Consider the following 16344-nt stretch of genomic DNA (forward strand, 5'->3'; position numbering starts at 1 on the left):
GCTTCTCTTATCCTGACATGAAACGCTGTGCTTACCAAATGCCCCCCCCCTTTCTACCCAGAGGTCGGTCAGTCTCCCTCCATGTGAAACTGACCAGGCTCTAAGATCAAGGCAGGCACCTGCCCAGGGAAGGGACACCTGGGCTTGGAAACTCTCTCTCTCTCTCTCTCTCTCTCGGGCTGCTTGGCTGTCATGAAGCTTGCTAAGTGTTTGGTTCCAGACTTCTTTTTTAAAAAAATTGGCCAAGGCATTTAAAATGGTTCTGAGCTGCAGTTTTACCATACAGCCATGACCTTATTTAAATGCCATCATTTTTAATCGGTTAACTTTTTAAAACCGTTCTATTTATTATTTATTATTACATTTATATCCCGCCTTTTTTCTTCCAAGGAACCCAAGGCGGCATACATAATCCTCCTCTCCACGTTATCCTCACAACAACAACCCTGTGAGGTAGGTTGGGCTGAGAGTCTGTGACTGGCCCAAAGTCACCCCGTGGGTTTCCATGGCCGAGTGGGGACTAGAACCCGGATCTCCCGACGCCCAGTCCAACACCTTAGCCACTACACCACACTGGCTTTTAAGTCCAGCATCGCGCTTTGAGGAACGTTGCTTTAAAAGCGGACTTTAAAACAAGGCGCAGAAGCGCTACGCAACCCACCTCCGTGCTGCTCCATTTGGGAATCCGCCCCGCTTGTTGTGGAGAGGACACACCGGGGTGGTTGTGCCGGCTCTGCTAAGTGCTTGTTGAGAGCGCTTAAGTCAATTTAAAAAAGCATTCGGAGGTAATTGAGACAGTGAACCACACATATTTCTTCTGCTAATCAGATTACCCGGCTCTTCTGTGCCTGCAAATCCCAGCACATTACCAGCTCCCCTGATCCCACCAAGGCGAGAGCAGCCGCTGCCATCAAGAACACCCCCCTCTCCTCCCATAAAAACGGAAAAGCTCCAGGGTCTTGGCGGGGCGGGGCGGGACGGGACGGGACACAACACAACACAACACAACACAGCAGTACCTATTCCAGAGGTAGGAAATGGAAGTTGCAAGGTCCCTGGGTGTGAGCTAACAGGATCTCCAGGCGTTGCATCATGAAGGTGCCAAAAGGCCCAGGCTGACAAAGAAGAAAAGGATTTGTGACAAAGAGGTTTCATTTGGGTAAGAATAAGAACGGAGCAGCAGCAGCACCCAATAGGCGTCAGTCGTGTTTTCAGACTCAAGCCAACTCTGCAACAAAAGACACGTTTTAACCCTACCTGCCCAGCTTCCAGATTTTACCTAAAAAGCTGAAGGAAGATGTGGATCTTTCACTTTTAAATAATTACACAGGAGGGGGAATTTGGTAGATGCAAGCTTGTCGTACAGGAGTAAGAAAAGCCGGCCTGCTGAGTTTCTCTTTTCTGTTGAAGATACTGGAGTTCCCTTTTGCTTTCTGACACTTTCTCTTACTCTTAAAAAAATCCGAAATAAAGAAAGGAAGTGGTGATGCCCCTGCTGCAACCAACCACTCTAAGTTTCACGCATAGGTAAGAGGTTACATTCTTAGGTACAATTTTTTTAAAAAAAAAAAAATGATCGCGGACTCTCAGAAGTAACCAACGCAAACTGCAGGCTGCCAACTCCTCTCAAGAGTTTCTTCCCCTGCAAAGCACAATTTACACAGCACACCCAGCTTCTCTCTGGTTTCTTCCCAAGGGGGGGGGGGGCAAAGAGCCAAGTACAGCGTGGTAATTGAATCAGGCTGCTTCCACGAGGCAATTAGATTGTGGAATCCTTTTGGGAAAACTCCGGTTCCCCAGTCTTATCAGGGGGGATGATTACTGATCCAGCTGACTTAAAAAGGAACAGTGCTGGGGTCCCTCACGAGCCGCTCCCTGGCAAGGTGTTGAGCCTGCTGGAACGAGCCTTCAGGGAGGGGGCATAGCCTAACATGATGGAACACATGCTCAGCACGTAGAAGGTCTACGGTTCGATCCCCGGCTTCTCCAGGTAGGACGAGGAAAGAATCGCGCTGGAAACGCTGCGGAGCTGCTGCTGCCAGTCAGCGTTGACAGCACTGGGCTAGATGGACCAAAGGTTTGACTCAGTATAAGGCAGCTTCCTACGGGCTCCATCGCACCAGCATTTTATCACACTCTCGTCCCGCCTGGTGTGCGGTTTTGCACCACATGACATCGTGCCTGTCCACCCTGCCTCTTCCCCTCCCTTTTCCATGTTTTCATAGAGCAGAGAAAGTCTGGATTATTTTCCCCAAACGGAATTAAAGCGCCCTTCAGCCCCCGTGTAGTGCCATCCTCTCGCTATTTCCTTTGTTGGGGGCGTGTGCTTTGAAGGGAGAGCTTGCTGACGAAAGGGGAGGGTGGGGCGGTTCTCCTCTTTCAGCACGCCGTGTTGAACCAACGGACTTGTGCTGAGTCGGTTGATTGGCCTTTTACTGCTCCGACCTCACCCTCGCTGCCCGCAGAAATGAAGCCCAGCCGATGAAATGTTAAATTGCTAAACAAAGCTGGATCACAATGCCCATCACAATGTTACATGCCCATCACAATGTTACAACCAATGAACTGGAGGCAGAAGAAGGGGCAGAGTGGAAGAGCAAACAAGCAAAAGGGAAGTTTCATCGGTATAGAGCGATACCACGCCAGTCCTTCTACAACTTCATTGGCTACCAGTCCAGGTCCGGGCCCGATTCAAAGTGCTGGTACTAACATTCAAAGCCCTAAACTGTTTGGGGCCAGGTTATTTGAAGGAACACCTCCTCCCATATGTACCTGCCCGGACCTTAGGATCATCCACAGGGGTCCTTCTCCGTGAGCCCCTGCCGAAGGAAGCGAGGCAGGTGGCTACTCGGAGGAGGGCCTTCTCTGCTGTGGCACCCCGGCTGTGGAACGAGCTCCCGAGAGGTTTGCTTGGTGCCTACATAGTTTTCTTTCCGTTGACAGCTTTTTATTTTCTCAGTATTTTAACACCTATTTAAACTTTGCTGTTTTAATCTCATATTTTAACCTATATTAATTTTTGCTGTGTGGTTTTATTCTGGTTGTGCTTTTGATATTGTATTTTGTATTTGTGTTTTAAATTTGTTGGTTGTTTTTATGCTCTTCATGGTTTTAATTTTTGTGAACCGCCCGGAGAGCTACGGCTATTGGGTGGTATAAAAATGTAATAAATAAAATAAATACCACAAACCCACGTGAAAGGGGCCATTAGCTTGACATGCGAATGAAACGGAGCTAGAAATCTTGGACGCAAACTGGGGGGGGGGGAATTAGGTGTGCTGGAGCCCTATGTCAAGCCGCTGCTGCACAGCACCCACTGACAGAAGCAAGTAAGGTGGCGTCCAGAGGGAAGATCAAGGGGCCGGAGCAGCTTCCCTCTGAGAAAGGTTACAACGGTTTAGACGGTTTCGCTTAGGAAAACGGTGCGTGAAAAGAGGGGCACGACAGAAGCGTGTAACATTATGCAGGGTTTAGAAAAAGTGGAGACTAGTTCTCACAGTGGTAGAACTGGGGTTCATCCCATGAAGCTGAATGGTGGGAGAATCGAGACGGATCGAAGGAAGGACTTCTTCACCCAATGCATAGTTAACCTATGGAATTCACTACCACAAGATGTAGTAACGGGCACCAATTTGGGCAGATTTAAAAGGGGATTAGACACAGCCTCATGGCTATTAGTGCTGATGGCTACACATCACCTCCTGCATTGGAGGCAGTCTGCCCAGGCATACCAGTTGCTGGAGAACTTGTGCTGTTGCTCTCCTGTCCTGCTCGTGGGGCATCTGGTGGGGGCCGCTGTGGGAACAGACTGCTGGACTAGAGGAGTCTTTGGTCTGACCCAGCAGGGCTCCTCTTATGCCACAAAGGGGGGAGGGAGAGGATCCAGAAGTGAGGCAGGTGGGGGCCAGGCAGCTGTGCCCACCTGCATCCACAGGCTTTGCAGGCCCAAAGTGGGAGGTGGGGTCCTCTTCGGGCTTTCGGCTCCACCGCTGCAGCCAGCAGGACTACAAAAAAGGCAGGTGGTTGCATGAAGGCCATCAGGTGAGTCAGCCTTTTCCGTTTCAATGTTCTTCTCCTTCCCCCTCTTCCTCTAATGAGTGGCGCCATTGGTGTGATTCCCCCGCCCTGCCCTGCCCAGGATGAAGGCGACTGTGGGTCGCAGCCCCAGGTCCAGGAGGAGCGCGTGGGCGCGCTCGCTTCCTCCCATTCTTTGACCAGGGCCGCCCAGACTTCTCCGGGAGCTCTATTAGGAGCAATCACGACTTCTTTACTGATTCATGAAGAGTGGGAATTGTCTGGGAGGTGCCATTCTTCAGAGCGGGCCAGGGAGGCTGTGCAGACCCCTCCTCCCCAGATGAAGGCTAGGAGAAAGCAGGCTAGACCAGCGGAAGGACCGGAGGGGGGGGGGAGCGGAAACGAGGATGGCGGCAGCAACGCTCAGTGAGCCACTCTCACGGCAGGGCATCCCGGCCACTGCGATGGCCCTCCTGGGGTCTTGTGGGCAGCCACCCCTCTCCCCTCAGCAGCAGATGACAGTCGAGCCTGTTCCCGGAATGGCTCTCTGCTCCGGGGTTTGCGCTACAGCATCAAACCCAGGCTGCCTCTACGGTTGTTTTCTCAGCTGCTCGGGGGGCGACAGGAGACCCATCCAGATGTCCTGATTTCCTAAAGCCCATCAAGCCACAGGTGTTCCCTGGATGCTCACTGCAGCGGGGTGGGAGGGGAGGGAAGACCCCCAACAGAGCCCAGAAAATTACTAGCTGCCCAGACTTCAGCAATGGGGGTGGAGGAGGGGAAACCTCAGGCTGAGTCTCTTTCCCGCGTGCCGTGACAGGAAGCGGCTCTCAGGGATCAATAGTTGATCCACGGTGGTTTCGTCTCGCTGCTGCTCACCTGCCTGGCGGTGGAAGCTGGAGGCAGGCGGGTAACAGCTGCCCCCAGGAGGAGAGCAGGGGAAGTACAGCTGCTGCGAAGGGCGAGAGAGTGTGAACGAACCAGCGAGTGCTCAGCACCATTGGGAACTGCTGATCTGGAGGAAAGAAGTTTCTTTACATCAGTGTAAAAAGAAGAAGAAGAAGAAATCCAAATCAAGAACAGATTAAAATTTGGGCAAAAATAGCCCCAGAACCCCAGTCTTTTGTCATATTTTGCTCCCACAGCCCAGGGAAAAAAGGGGCAAGAAGCAGCAGGGCTGTGTGGTCACACATCTCCACCGGCTGGTTTCTGGAGACGTGGGGTCAGTCTGATGCTGGGCCCACGTAAGGCCTTCACTGGAGGTATCGGGACCTGCTCCTCGTGCTGCCCTGCAGCATGGAGCCAACCTCAGGTCTCCAAACGTTTTTGTCCCAGGGCAAAGCCAAACCCCGCAGCTCAGGTCCCGAGACTCCATAAGGCTGTGAACCGGGGGGGAAGCTGCCGCCTGCCGTGCCTGGTCCGCTGCAGCGGGAGCCTCGCCCGGCAGTGCCAGGGGGTTCTCACAAGAGAAGCCGAGGGTTCATCTGAAGCAGCCAGGTAATGTTCTCCAGCAGGTGGGACATGTGGTAGTGGCGGGCAATGCTCTGGAAGACCTTCAGATGCTCCAGGAAGGTCTGTGCAGGAACAATGAGAGAGACACAGTGAAAGGGAGAAGGGTCTTCCTTGAGCACGGAGCTCAGGCAAGAGAGGATCTGCCTTGAGCGAAACGCAGGTTCCACGTGGAGAGACTGTTCACGTACCTTGGTGGGCAACAGGAGGTCAAAGTCTCCGGCGCAGCTGCAGTAGACGGGCATGTGGGTATCCTTGATGCCTTTGCACTTCAAGCACACCTGAAACAAATGTGGCGCTTGGGATCGGGGCCCTGCCTACCTGGACGCGCCAGACGCTGCTCACTGCTTGGAGCAAGGTCAGCCTCTCTTCCCCTGCATGGAGCCACACAGCCAACAGGGACTGGAAGGCCATTCTCCACACACAGTGCAAGGGGGGGGGGCTACATCCCACCATGCCGACCTCTGTGATCCTGACCTCAGCGTGCCACAAAGAGCAGGACCAAATAAAGGGTGCAAAGGCAAGTCACAGAAGGCTCGAGGAAGTGAACCAGGCTACATAAGACAGATAAAGGGGGTGGGATGAGGGGAGACCAACCAAGCCTGCTTCACTTATCTCTTTCCTCTAGTCGCACACGCCTCCTCCTCTGTGAATGTGTCTGCATTCCAGCTTTGTTTAGACCTGCTTTCGGGAGAAGACTGAGCCAAAGTAGGGACTGAGCACTTCGGCCTTTTCTTTGTCATCTGTTATCAATTTGCCATCCTCGTTAAGCAGCTGAACCATCATTTCTTTCAGCTGTCTTTTACTATGCATATACCTGAAGAAAGCCTTTTTATTGCTTTTAGCATCCCTCACTAGTCTCAGCTCATTCTCAGCTTTAGCCTTCCTGAAGCCATTCCTGCACTTCTGTGCCACCTGTCTGTACTCTTCTTTTGTAGTCCTGCCTTCCTTCCACTTCCTATGTGTGTCCTTTTTTGTTTTCAGGTCACCTCTAAGAATTTTGTGGAGCCACACTGGTTTATTCAGTTGTATTTTATCTTCTTTCCTTGTTGGAATGGTTTGTAATTGTGCCTTTAAAATTTCCTTTTTTAAAAAAAACAAAAACAAAACCCCCCACCCATCTTGGACTCCTTTTCACATTAGGGCCACTCGTCATGGGACCTTACTTACCCGTATTTCTTCAACTGTAAGATGCCATCGATTGTAAGACGCACACTAATTTCAGTACCACCAACAGAAAAAAACCCTCAGACACACCCGTGATTCTAAGACGCACCCCATTTTTAGAGATGTTTATATAGGGGGAAAAGTGCGTCTTAGAATGGAAGAAATACGCTATCACAGTTTTACTAAAGTGGGTGAAATACTCTAGCTTCGTCCTCTCCCCAACTTTAGTTCTCAATGTGGAGGGGTTGAAACCAACAGTGTGGCAGCAGCACCGAAACATGCATCCCCCCATGTGAAGCCTGAACTGCCCAGGAGCAATTCCACCTTTTGGCAACCTGTTCATCAAACCAAAAAGGACTCGTCCTGTTGAGCCCCAGCACGTGGGCTAAGCTCCCGTTGCAGTGCTGTCCGATCAGGAATTGCACGGCCGAGAAAGGCCTGCGAGCGTGCCCGGCCTGCTTGAAGGGCCCAGCAGGGCTCCGCAGCCAGCCGTGAAGCCTCCCCTCCTCACCAGGTCTTGAAGGGTGAAGGCCATCAGCTTCTTCTGCAGGGCTTCCACCAGGGCCATCTCAATGGCATCACAGTCATATTGGGCCTGGCAGTTGGAGCATGCCCAGTTAGGCAGCACAGAGCCGTCCTATGGAAGAAAAGAGGCGGAGACACGTGGCACAAGGGAAACGGAATAGGATAGAAACCATGGAGAAGGTTTCAGGGACAATTGCAGGCATCGCCACTTAAAAAGGTGCCAAGAGTAACTGAGATGAAAGACCTCTTTCCGCCCGAGACCCTGGACAGCCACTGCCAGCCACAGCTGACAATACCGGGCTAATAGGACCAATAGCCTGGGCTGCTGTAAGGCAGCCTCGCCCATTCCGAAGCCCTGGGCTTAGTCCAGGGAGGCCAAGATAAGAGGAGGAGGCCGATTCTGAAGAGGAGGAATATTTCGTTCGGAGTCACAGGGAGCCCTTGCTCAGATGCGAGGCCGGGGCAGTCACAAGGAAGCGGACAGAGGCGCGAGGCACGCTAAAAGGCTCTTCTGGCTCTCAGGAAGGAGCCTGCGCCCAAGTCTGTTGCCCAAATCTGGATGAGCCCTGCTTGCCGGGACGTGCCTCCGCGTGGGCTGCACGTTTCCTCCTGGAGGTGACAGCTGTGGGCACACCCAGTGAGGCAGGTGGTCACCGCTCTGTTGCACTGCTGCCCAAGAACTTGGGACTCCCAAAGGACTTGATTCCGACCGTTCCTTATTAGGGATAGACGGACTCACCTGAGTCCGTGCTCAGCGGGCTCTTGACGAGCTGCTGCTGTTGCCAGCCCACGTGAGCCCCTGGAGGGCCAGGCAAGCGATCCAGGAGTGCCCCACAGCTGCCCGCTCCTCCACACAAGCCACCATTTTAATGCAAAATGGGGCTCTAGATTTTCTTATCTCTAATGTCGCGCACAACAGTGGCCATAAAGGGCCATTCCCAAAATTAGAAGCTGCGTAGCTTGGCGGATGGTGGTGGTGGCGGCCCACAAACGCGGGGTCGAGGGGAAGAGGAAGGGGAAGTCTGATGGACTGCCAGACTCCCTGGGGCGCCCGTGTGCTATTCCCGACTAACTTTGTGATGGGGACATTTGCTGAGTGGGCCAGAGGTGCCGCTGAATGAATACGACTCTCTCTGTGGTGGAAGGACCGGAAGAGGAGGGTGGTCCCCTGCCCCTGAGGGAGTCGATTTGAATGGGGCCTGAATGGGAGGAACCACCACGTCCCAGAGGCAGAGCTTGACGTAGCTTCTAGATGGGGGAACTCAGAAAAGGGTTCAAAGAGAGGGATGCAGGGGCCCTGTGGCAGGGCAGGGCGTGGGAGAGCGGCAGCATGGAAGGGCACGGGCCGGACGGTACCTGAGAGAGGACTGGGCCCTTGCAGAGGTCCAAATCTCTGCAGAAGTTGCAGTTCTTGCAGATCACCTCTGGGAGGATGTAGGAGCGACACGGGTCCTGGAACTGGGCCTCCTCGGAGAATTCGCCCACTTCAATGAGGCGAAGAAGGTCCCGCTTCAGCTTGCTCACCTGGTTGGTGATGTTGGTGTCCAGAGACAATACCTGGGTGGGTGGGTGGGGGCGGGGAGGAGGGAGAGGAGAAAGGGAGGCGAGCTCACACATTGTGACATCACAGTTTCTCTGCTGCTGACCCAGCCAGAGCCACCTGCCCCCTACACAGACCAGCACAGCAGAGCGGCTCACCTTGCAGACGTATTTAACAAACTCCAGTGCTGGATTGTTGAGCATCAGGTAGGAGCCGGGCAGGGCTGGGAACATCTCCGAGGGCTCCGTGGTGCGTCGAGTACCGCTCACCTTCTTTTGGATCTTCTGGGTGATGGTGAAGAAGCTCTGGGTGAGCTCATTGGAGACATACTCTTGAGAGAAGGTGATCATGCCTGGGGGCGAGTGTGGGAGAGGGAGGGAGGGAGGGAGGGAGAGGCAGAAGGGCCACACAAGCCACGTATCAGAGAAGATGCGTCACTCATTCAATATTTCCAGGTCACTTCTAGGGTATGAAAGGGCATTCCAATCTTGACCTCCTCCACCCTTCCTCTTCAAATTGAGGGCCAAACACCCTCTGTCAACACCGCCCTCTTTCTTTCTTTCTTTCTTTCTTTCTTTCTTTCTTTCTTTCTTTCTTTTGTACAAGCTACGAGTCTATTTTAAATGGAGTGGGGGAGAAGGAAAGGAATAAAGTGTAATTGCGAGGGAGACTGGAGCAGGCAGGGACCATCAGAGCCTGAATCAGTTGGACCCCCCCCCCCAGGGCTAAGTGCCATCTTCACCCTGTGGGGAAGAAGGAGCTGTTGGTTTGCCCCTCCATTGGGAGATGAGGGGACGGAGCAGGGCCTTCCCACCAGCCTAAACGGTCTCCTTAATTTCTTTTTATTTTCTCCCTCTTCCCTCCCCATCCACTTTTCCTTGTGTGTCATGTCTTTTTTTAGAATGTAAGCCTGAGGAAAGGGACTGTCTTCTTTACTGATACATTGTAAGCCGCTCCAAGAGCCTTTTGGCTGAGCTGCGGGATGAAAATACTCTAAATAATTAAAACTACTTCACACGCATATAGCTCTTCACAGAGTTCAAAATGCTACACATGCAACTGAAGAGCATTTTGTTGTGAATTGGGGGGTGCCCATCTCTTGCCACGACAGTTTGCTAACTCTCCTCTGGACCACGCTAACTTAGAGACAGGTGCAAGATTGGGGAAAGCAGTCCTTGGTCACTCACCAGGCATGGCACCTGTCTCTCCCACAGCCTCCTGGGAAACCTGGCTGCTCGCTCGCCTCTTGACAGGGGTGCTCCCAGGGCCGTTACGTTGCATTTCCTCCTTCATGCTATGGTACACAGCAACGATGTAGGCTGGGAAAAGAGGCCCAGAATGTTGAGGGCTTAAGCAGCAATGCGTCTGCCTCACACTCTGCTTGCAGGGCGCTCTGCCTCTCCCTGTCCCACGCTCTACCTCGGGGAACAGAACAGATGACCCTCCACCCAGTGCTTCGTGGAATGCATGATGCTAGGTGGGCAGGGCCATGCCCTTAATGTCAGTGGACATGGCTTCACCCACCTGACGGCATTTGCTCCCTGGCCCGAGTGTTGCGTGGACCTTCCATCAGGGATCAGGAGTCACTGGGCATCGCCTTTCCTAGTCAGGGAAGCCACACTCGCAGCAAAGCTGACCAAGCCTGGCGGAATCCCCCGATTTCTGATTTCACAACGGAGATGGGGGTGGGGGTGGGGCCCCCCTGAGGGGATTCCTCCAGGGGATGGGGCCTTGAGCCTACGTCCTACCCCTGGAGGAACCCCAAGGGGCTGAGCAGGCCAGAGGTTCTGCACTCCTGATCCACCTGCTTCCCCTGGTGTGGGAGAACGGCCAAGCACAGTCTCCTCCATGGTCACAGCTCGCAGGAGTTTTCTCCTGGCCAGGGCCCCTTGCATCTGACCAGCCATAGAGAGAACGCGGAGATTAGTGGGTTGTGTGAGGACTGAGGTTGGGATGGGGGCTCATACAGGGCCTTGGAACTACCCCCTTTTCCGAAGAAGTGAGCAGCATTGAATCACAGAATAGCAGAATTGGAAGGGCCATTGAGTCCAACCCCCTGCTCAATGCAGGAATCCTCCTTAAAGCATACCTGACAAGTGGTTGTCCAGCTGCCTCTTGGGTGTGGGAGAGCCCAGAACATCCCTACGGAACTGGTTCCATTGTCTTACTGCTCTAACAGTTGGGATGTTTTTCCTGATGTTCAGCCGGAATCTGGCTTCCTGTAACTTGAGCCCGTTATTCCGAGTCCTGCACTCTGGGATGATGGAGAAGAGATCCTGGCCCTCCTCTGTGTGACATTGATGTGGCATTGATGCACAACCCCTCCTCAAGCTTACCAGACACAATCATGAGGAAGTAATTCTGACAGGAGGCTGCCTGGGGCAGGTATTGCATGACGTTCCAGTTGTTCTCCAGCAGCTCCGCTACTCCGTCTTCTCCTGCCCCTTCTTCCTCGTCGTCGTCCTCCTCCTCCCCTTCACTGTCTTCTACATCTCCTGCCTGTTGGCTGCTTGTCTTCTGCAACGAGGGGACTAAAGTCAAAGCTGCAACCCACGTGGATCTTGCAGTCACCTTCTCCCCATTCCAAAGGTCCTGACATCAGAACCTCTCTGTGACCTACAGAAGGATTGACATCTCTTTGCCCTGATTCATGCAGAGAGCCAAGTAGAGAGGCCTGCCAGCTCCGTGCCCACCCAGGGGCTCAAACGCTCCCCAACACCCCTTCTCTGCTGGCGTCTTACCTGCCCGTAGTGGACCTGGGATGGCACTTTGCCCTTGATCCCCCCGTAATTGGCTGGGTCCATCCAGAGCAAGAACTCCCAGCAGCGTGAGAAGGAAATGGTCAAAGAGTGGAAGATTTCTTTTGAATGAATGCTGGAAGAAAAAGGATGGCGGTGGCTCAGTGACCCCTAAGAAGTCTTCCAGGGAGGTATCAGAAGGCTTGCGGAAACCAAGGTTAGCAGGAATAATAATAATAATAAAAAAATCTTAAGAAAAAACTGTGAGGAAGACCCCACCCCCCAAGCTGCCCTATCGGGACTGCACAAGGTTAGTGGGCGTGGAATGCTGGCTTCTGTTATATTTAATGGTGACACAGGAACTCAGGGACCTGCTTTCTACCGCGCCAGGCCCTTGGTTCATCTAGCCCAGGATTATTGACTTGGGACCTTCTGCATGCCAATATCGCTGAGTTACGGCCTCTCTCTGGCCTCATTCTGGAAACCAGGAGGGGGATGTAGCAAATGCACAACCTCCACTGGATCTTACTCTTCTATGCCTCTCCAGGACTCTGGGGCAGGAAAGAAGATCCCAGACTATTAAACGGACTCTACAATGAGAAACGCCAGGGCTGTGCTGAAATCCCTCGGAATTCCCTCCTCCAGTGAATTTACGACAGGGAAGAATCAGAAACGCCATTTTACAGGGCGGGTTAATGGCACCCTGTTGCAGTGAGCTCCATCGGTGGCACTGCACACAGCCAGCCACACCTGTTGGTGATGTACTCCACATAGGCGAGGGCGTCCTCAATGCGGCGTTTCTTGGTGCACAGGATGATGCGGTTGAAGTTGGCGTAAACCACGGAGGAGCCGAGGCGCTTGAATTCCGCCACCCACCTGAGACAGGGAAAAGGAGCAGGGAGGTGAGAAAGGGCTTCCGCAGCGTACAAGCGGGGATTCCCAACAGGGTGTCTGTCGGGGTGTATTTCCCGCCCCTGAAAAAACACTTCCATTCAGGGATCCAGGCCATCGGGAACAGGAGCCCTGGAGCATTGTTTGGGGCTTGCAGAGGGGGTGGGGGTGGGGGTTAGGAGCAATAATGCGTTCCAGGACAGCTGCTTGGGCTCCTTCAGCAAGCCCAGCTTTCAAGAGCAGGCCCTGAAGCTGGGCTGCACCCAGGCAGGACTGGCAGGCGCCACCATGTGCTCTGGGAGCGCACCAGAGGCGCCACCTGGTGGGCTGGACTGAAGCTGGTTCCCTCCAGTGCGCTCCCCTCAGTAGAAAGCACATCTTCTTCTTTTGTATGAGGAACCGAGGTGACTCAATCAAACTTGATTTGCAGTAGGCGAACAAGGCGAACAAGGACAAATCACTTTCTTCACACAACACGCCTTTAAGGTGCGGAATTCACAGCCTCAAACCCATGAAGGATAGGTGTGGCGTTTCAGGTTTCGATAACTAGGATGAGGAGGGGCAGATTGCAATCACTCCAGAGGCGAACCAAACAGATCTTTAACAGAGTTTACTTAACTTTAGAATGTTTGGTAAATGACAGTATTAAGAAAATGATAGACCAAGAACTCTTCGCTTTAGGCCACTGTCTCTTGACTAGACCACCAGCAGTTCCTGGTCCCAGTTCTTTTCGTTGAGAGTCTCTGTTGTGGAGGTTGCTGCTTCCTCTAGCTGCTTTCTCTGTTCCTTCCTCCTCTTCCCCACACCGCTGGTCTCCCTGAATGTCCTTCTCGGCTCTCTTCTCCCCACCAACCGCCTTCCCCAACTGGCATTCTGCTCTCCCCTGCCTCCCTTCCACATTCCAGGGCCCTTAGAGGCAGGCATTCCATAGGCCTATGACTTCTGAGAGCTCAACGGAACCTCCACGCTGGGAGGCGAGATGCCAAGGGCTAAATGCGGGAGGGAAACAACAGGGAAGCCTTCCAGAACCACCTGGCTGGCCACTGCCGGAAACCAAACACCACGTTAGAAATGCGATGGGTGGGGATAATGGGAATTGGAGCCCAGCACATTTGGAAGGCGCCAGGTTGGGGACAGCTGCGCCAGGTGGGTCTTTGGTCCCATCCAGCAGGGCAAGTCTTGCACAGAAAGTGAACAAATAGCGCTGAAGGTGCAAGACGGACGGACGCTAGCTTGGGGTGTCACATCTATCCCTGCGACACACGAGGGGACATGTGGCTAAACGGCCCAGCGGCTGTAGGTGTTCCCTCCACCCCTCCCGTCCATCCATCCACCCAGAAAGACTCACTGCAGGAAGAGCTTCTTCATCATGTGGTGCAGCAGGCGGTGCAGCGCAGGATCATAGAGCAGGGAGGCCGGAGAGCGCAGCCAGCGGTAGAAATGGATCACCTGGTTGTCGGCGTAGACGTTGTGGTACTGTGTGATCTCCTTCACCCAGCCTACTACCACACTCTTCAAGATCCTGCAAGGGAACAAAAAGGCCTTACTGGTTCAGTTCAGACAACACATGAGTCAGCGCAGTGTGAAAACTCAACGGCGGAGTGTTTAGCGGGTACGCCCCACACGACAGGTTCTAACTCTACCGCTGCGTGACTGTGGGCTCCCGTGGAGTTGGGCACAATCCACTGCGACGTTGGACTGACCCTTCCTCCTCCCTCTCTCCTTCCGATGGTATCCCATCAGCCAGTGCCGCAAAAGACAAAAACAATCCCAGCGGCACTCCTAGGGCGGCACTCGCTCCTTCCGCCACTCTCGCCAGGGAACTCTGTAGCCAGTGGGAAAAGTCAACGCAACGGAGAAGTCCACAGAGCCCTCCACACAACACACAACACAAGGGCTGTGCAAGGAAGAAGACCAGGTTGCTTACCTGTAACTGTGGTTCTTCCAGTGGTCATCTGTGCATTCACAGATTCATGGGCTCTGCGCCTGCGCTGAGCTCGAACCGGAACTTCTAAAGCGGAGTAGTTTTGGCGGGAACCCCTCCCCCACCGCCTACTCCGCATGTCCACGGGCTCCCGCCTACTCCCTCAGTTCTCTGAGACCACTTCAGGCCCCTAAGCGAGGAAGTAGCCACTTTACAGCGACATCAAAGACACCGACAAAAAGCGGGGACGGTGGGAGGGTTGTGTGAATGAGATATATATATATATATATATATATATATATATATATATATATATATATTTACAGAAAAATAGAAGATAAGAACTATGTACAGAAAAAGAAGCCTCCGCTGAGGTAAGTTTGTCTAACACGAGACGTATCAGAAGAAGTCCGTTAACGAGCGGCCTTGCTAGAAGGCGGTCGAAGAGAACTGAGGGAGTAGGCGGGAACCCGTGGACATGCGTAGTAGACGGTGGGGGAGGGGTTCCCGCCCAAACCACTCTGCTTTAGAAGTTCCGATTCGAGCTCAGCGCAGGCGCAGAGCCCATATGGGTGATGCACAGAGACCACGATGAAGAACTCTCCTCTGCACAGCGTGGATATTCTGCGTGGAGTGTTTTCCCCAAAAACACTCCACCGTCGCGTGGAGTTTTCCCGCCAGGCAACGCATTTCTCAACAGTGGTATAAAAACTCCATCGTGGAATTCCATAACAACCATTGAGAAACGTGTTGGCTGAACTGAGCCGCGACGGAGCCGGAGAGGGCAAGATCTCCTCCTGACTCTCCCGCTGAGGACAGGCGGCTGGGGAGAGCACAGCCGCCCCGAAAGCCAAACCGCAAGCCACACCTGAACGTGTTGGAGCAAAGGGCTGCCTCGTCGTAGCTGGCCGGGGCGCTGGCCGCCTGGTTCCCAGTCACCATGTCCTGCAGGGAGGCCTGCGGGATCACGTCAAAGCTGATGCACATGCTGGAGGCCCCCTCCATGTCGTTGACGTGATGGGACTGCAAGATGGTGTTCACAGCAAGGCTCTGGAGGTCCAGTTCCACGCAGACTGCAGAAATCGACAAGAGGGGGCTGGGCTCAGGGGCAGGAAAGGGGAGGGCTTCTAGCCCTCCCCCCACCTTGACGGTCAGCTTCGTTTCTCCCACACAGCACACCAGTCCAACCTGTGGACCTAGGCAAGATCTACACGACTGCGTGAAAACCGTTTATAACACTCGTGACAACTGTTGGGGCCCTGGACACACTCCAGATACAGTTTTCAAAACGCTTTCAGAGTGTCATATCCTGCTCGGTGTAGATCTGGCCCTAGGCACTGTTGGATAGAACAAAGGACAATTTAAAAAAACAACCCCCCAAATACCTCCCCCACCCCCCATTCGTGGAGATCGGGAGGCAGACAGAATCGGGGCTTTCCAGCACAGAGCGAGCAGAGCGCTAGGCTGAACTGGGCTGAACACAGCAGGGGTATCTTTGAGATCTGTCTGTTTAGTTACTTCTGAGTAGATACATTTGCCAATGGGTGACAGGTGACCACAGAGCGTACTGGTGCCAGCATAGTCTGAAGGCTTGATGGTTTAGGCCGATAACGCTACGTTGCCTCTCTGACTTTCTTCTATCAGCCAGCAGTAGGCCGTGAGTCTCAGCACAAGGCCCCGTGAGATGCAGCCTCAACCCACACTTACTCCTGAACCTGATGGATATACCTGAGAAGATCCAAGTAATACCGGAAAGGATTATCACTGGGGCTCAGTATGACAGAAACAGCGTTCAAACTCCGGAACTCAAGGAAATAGCCAGGAGCTCTGATGCTCAAAAGCAACACCTCCTTCCCTCAAGCCCCTTTTCATAGAATCATAGAACAGCAGAGTTGGAAGGGGCCTATAAGGCCATAAAGTCCAACCCCCTGCTCAATGCAGGAATCCACCCTAAAGCATCTCTGACAGATGGTTGTCCAGCTGCCTCTTGAAGGCCTCTAGGGTGGGAGAGCCCACAACCTCCCTAGGTAACTGAG

General features: G+C 53.4%; 2 protein-coding genes across 2 annotated transcripts in view; both read right to left on the bottom strand.

Annotated features, from left to right (window-relative positions):
• The window catches only part of DERL3 (derlin 3), a 257501-nt gene that overhangs the window by 161999 nt on the left and 79158 nt on the right, over positions 1–16344 (bottom strand). The gene's annotated exons all lie outside the window — the stretch shown is intronic.
• The window catches only part of LOC134410780 (DNA polymerase epsilon catalytic subunit A-like), a 65823-nt gene continuing 54904 nt past the window's right edge, over positions 5426–16344 (bottom strand). Inside the window, 11 exon segments of the mRNA XM_063144302.1 lie at positions 5426–5588; positions 5715–5804; positions 7202–7327; positions 8572–8772; positions 8914–9107; positions 9943–10074; positions 11092–11272; positions 11497–11629; positions 12244–12369; positions 13733–13906; positions 15177–15381. Of these exon segments, the coding sequence (XP_063000372.1) occupies positions 5475–5588; positions 5715–5804; positions 7202–7327; positions 8572–8772; positions 8914–9107; positions 9943–10074; positions 11092–11272; positions 11497–11629; positions 12244–12369; positions 13733–13906; positions 15177–15381 (1676 nt within the window). The 3' untranslated portion in view covers positions 5426–5474.

This window comes from Elgaria multicarinata, chromosome 18 (assembly GCF_023053635.1).
Source record: "Elgaria multicarinata webbii isolate HBS135686 ecotype San Diego chromosome 18, rElgMul1.1.pri, whole genome shotgun sequence".
In the NCBI taxonomy this organism is placed as follows: domain Eukaryota; kingdom Metazoa; phylum Chordata; class Lepidosauria; order Squamata; family Anguidae; genus Elgaria; species Elgaria multicarinata.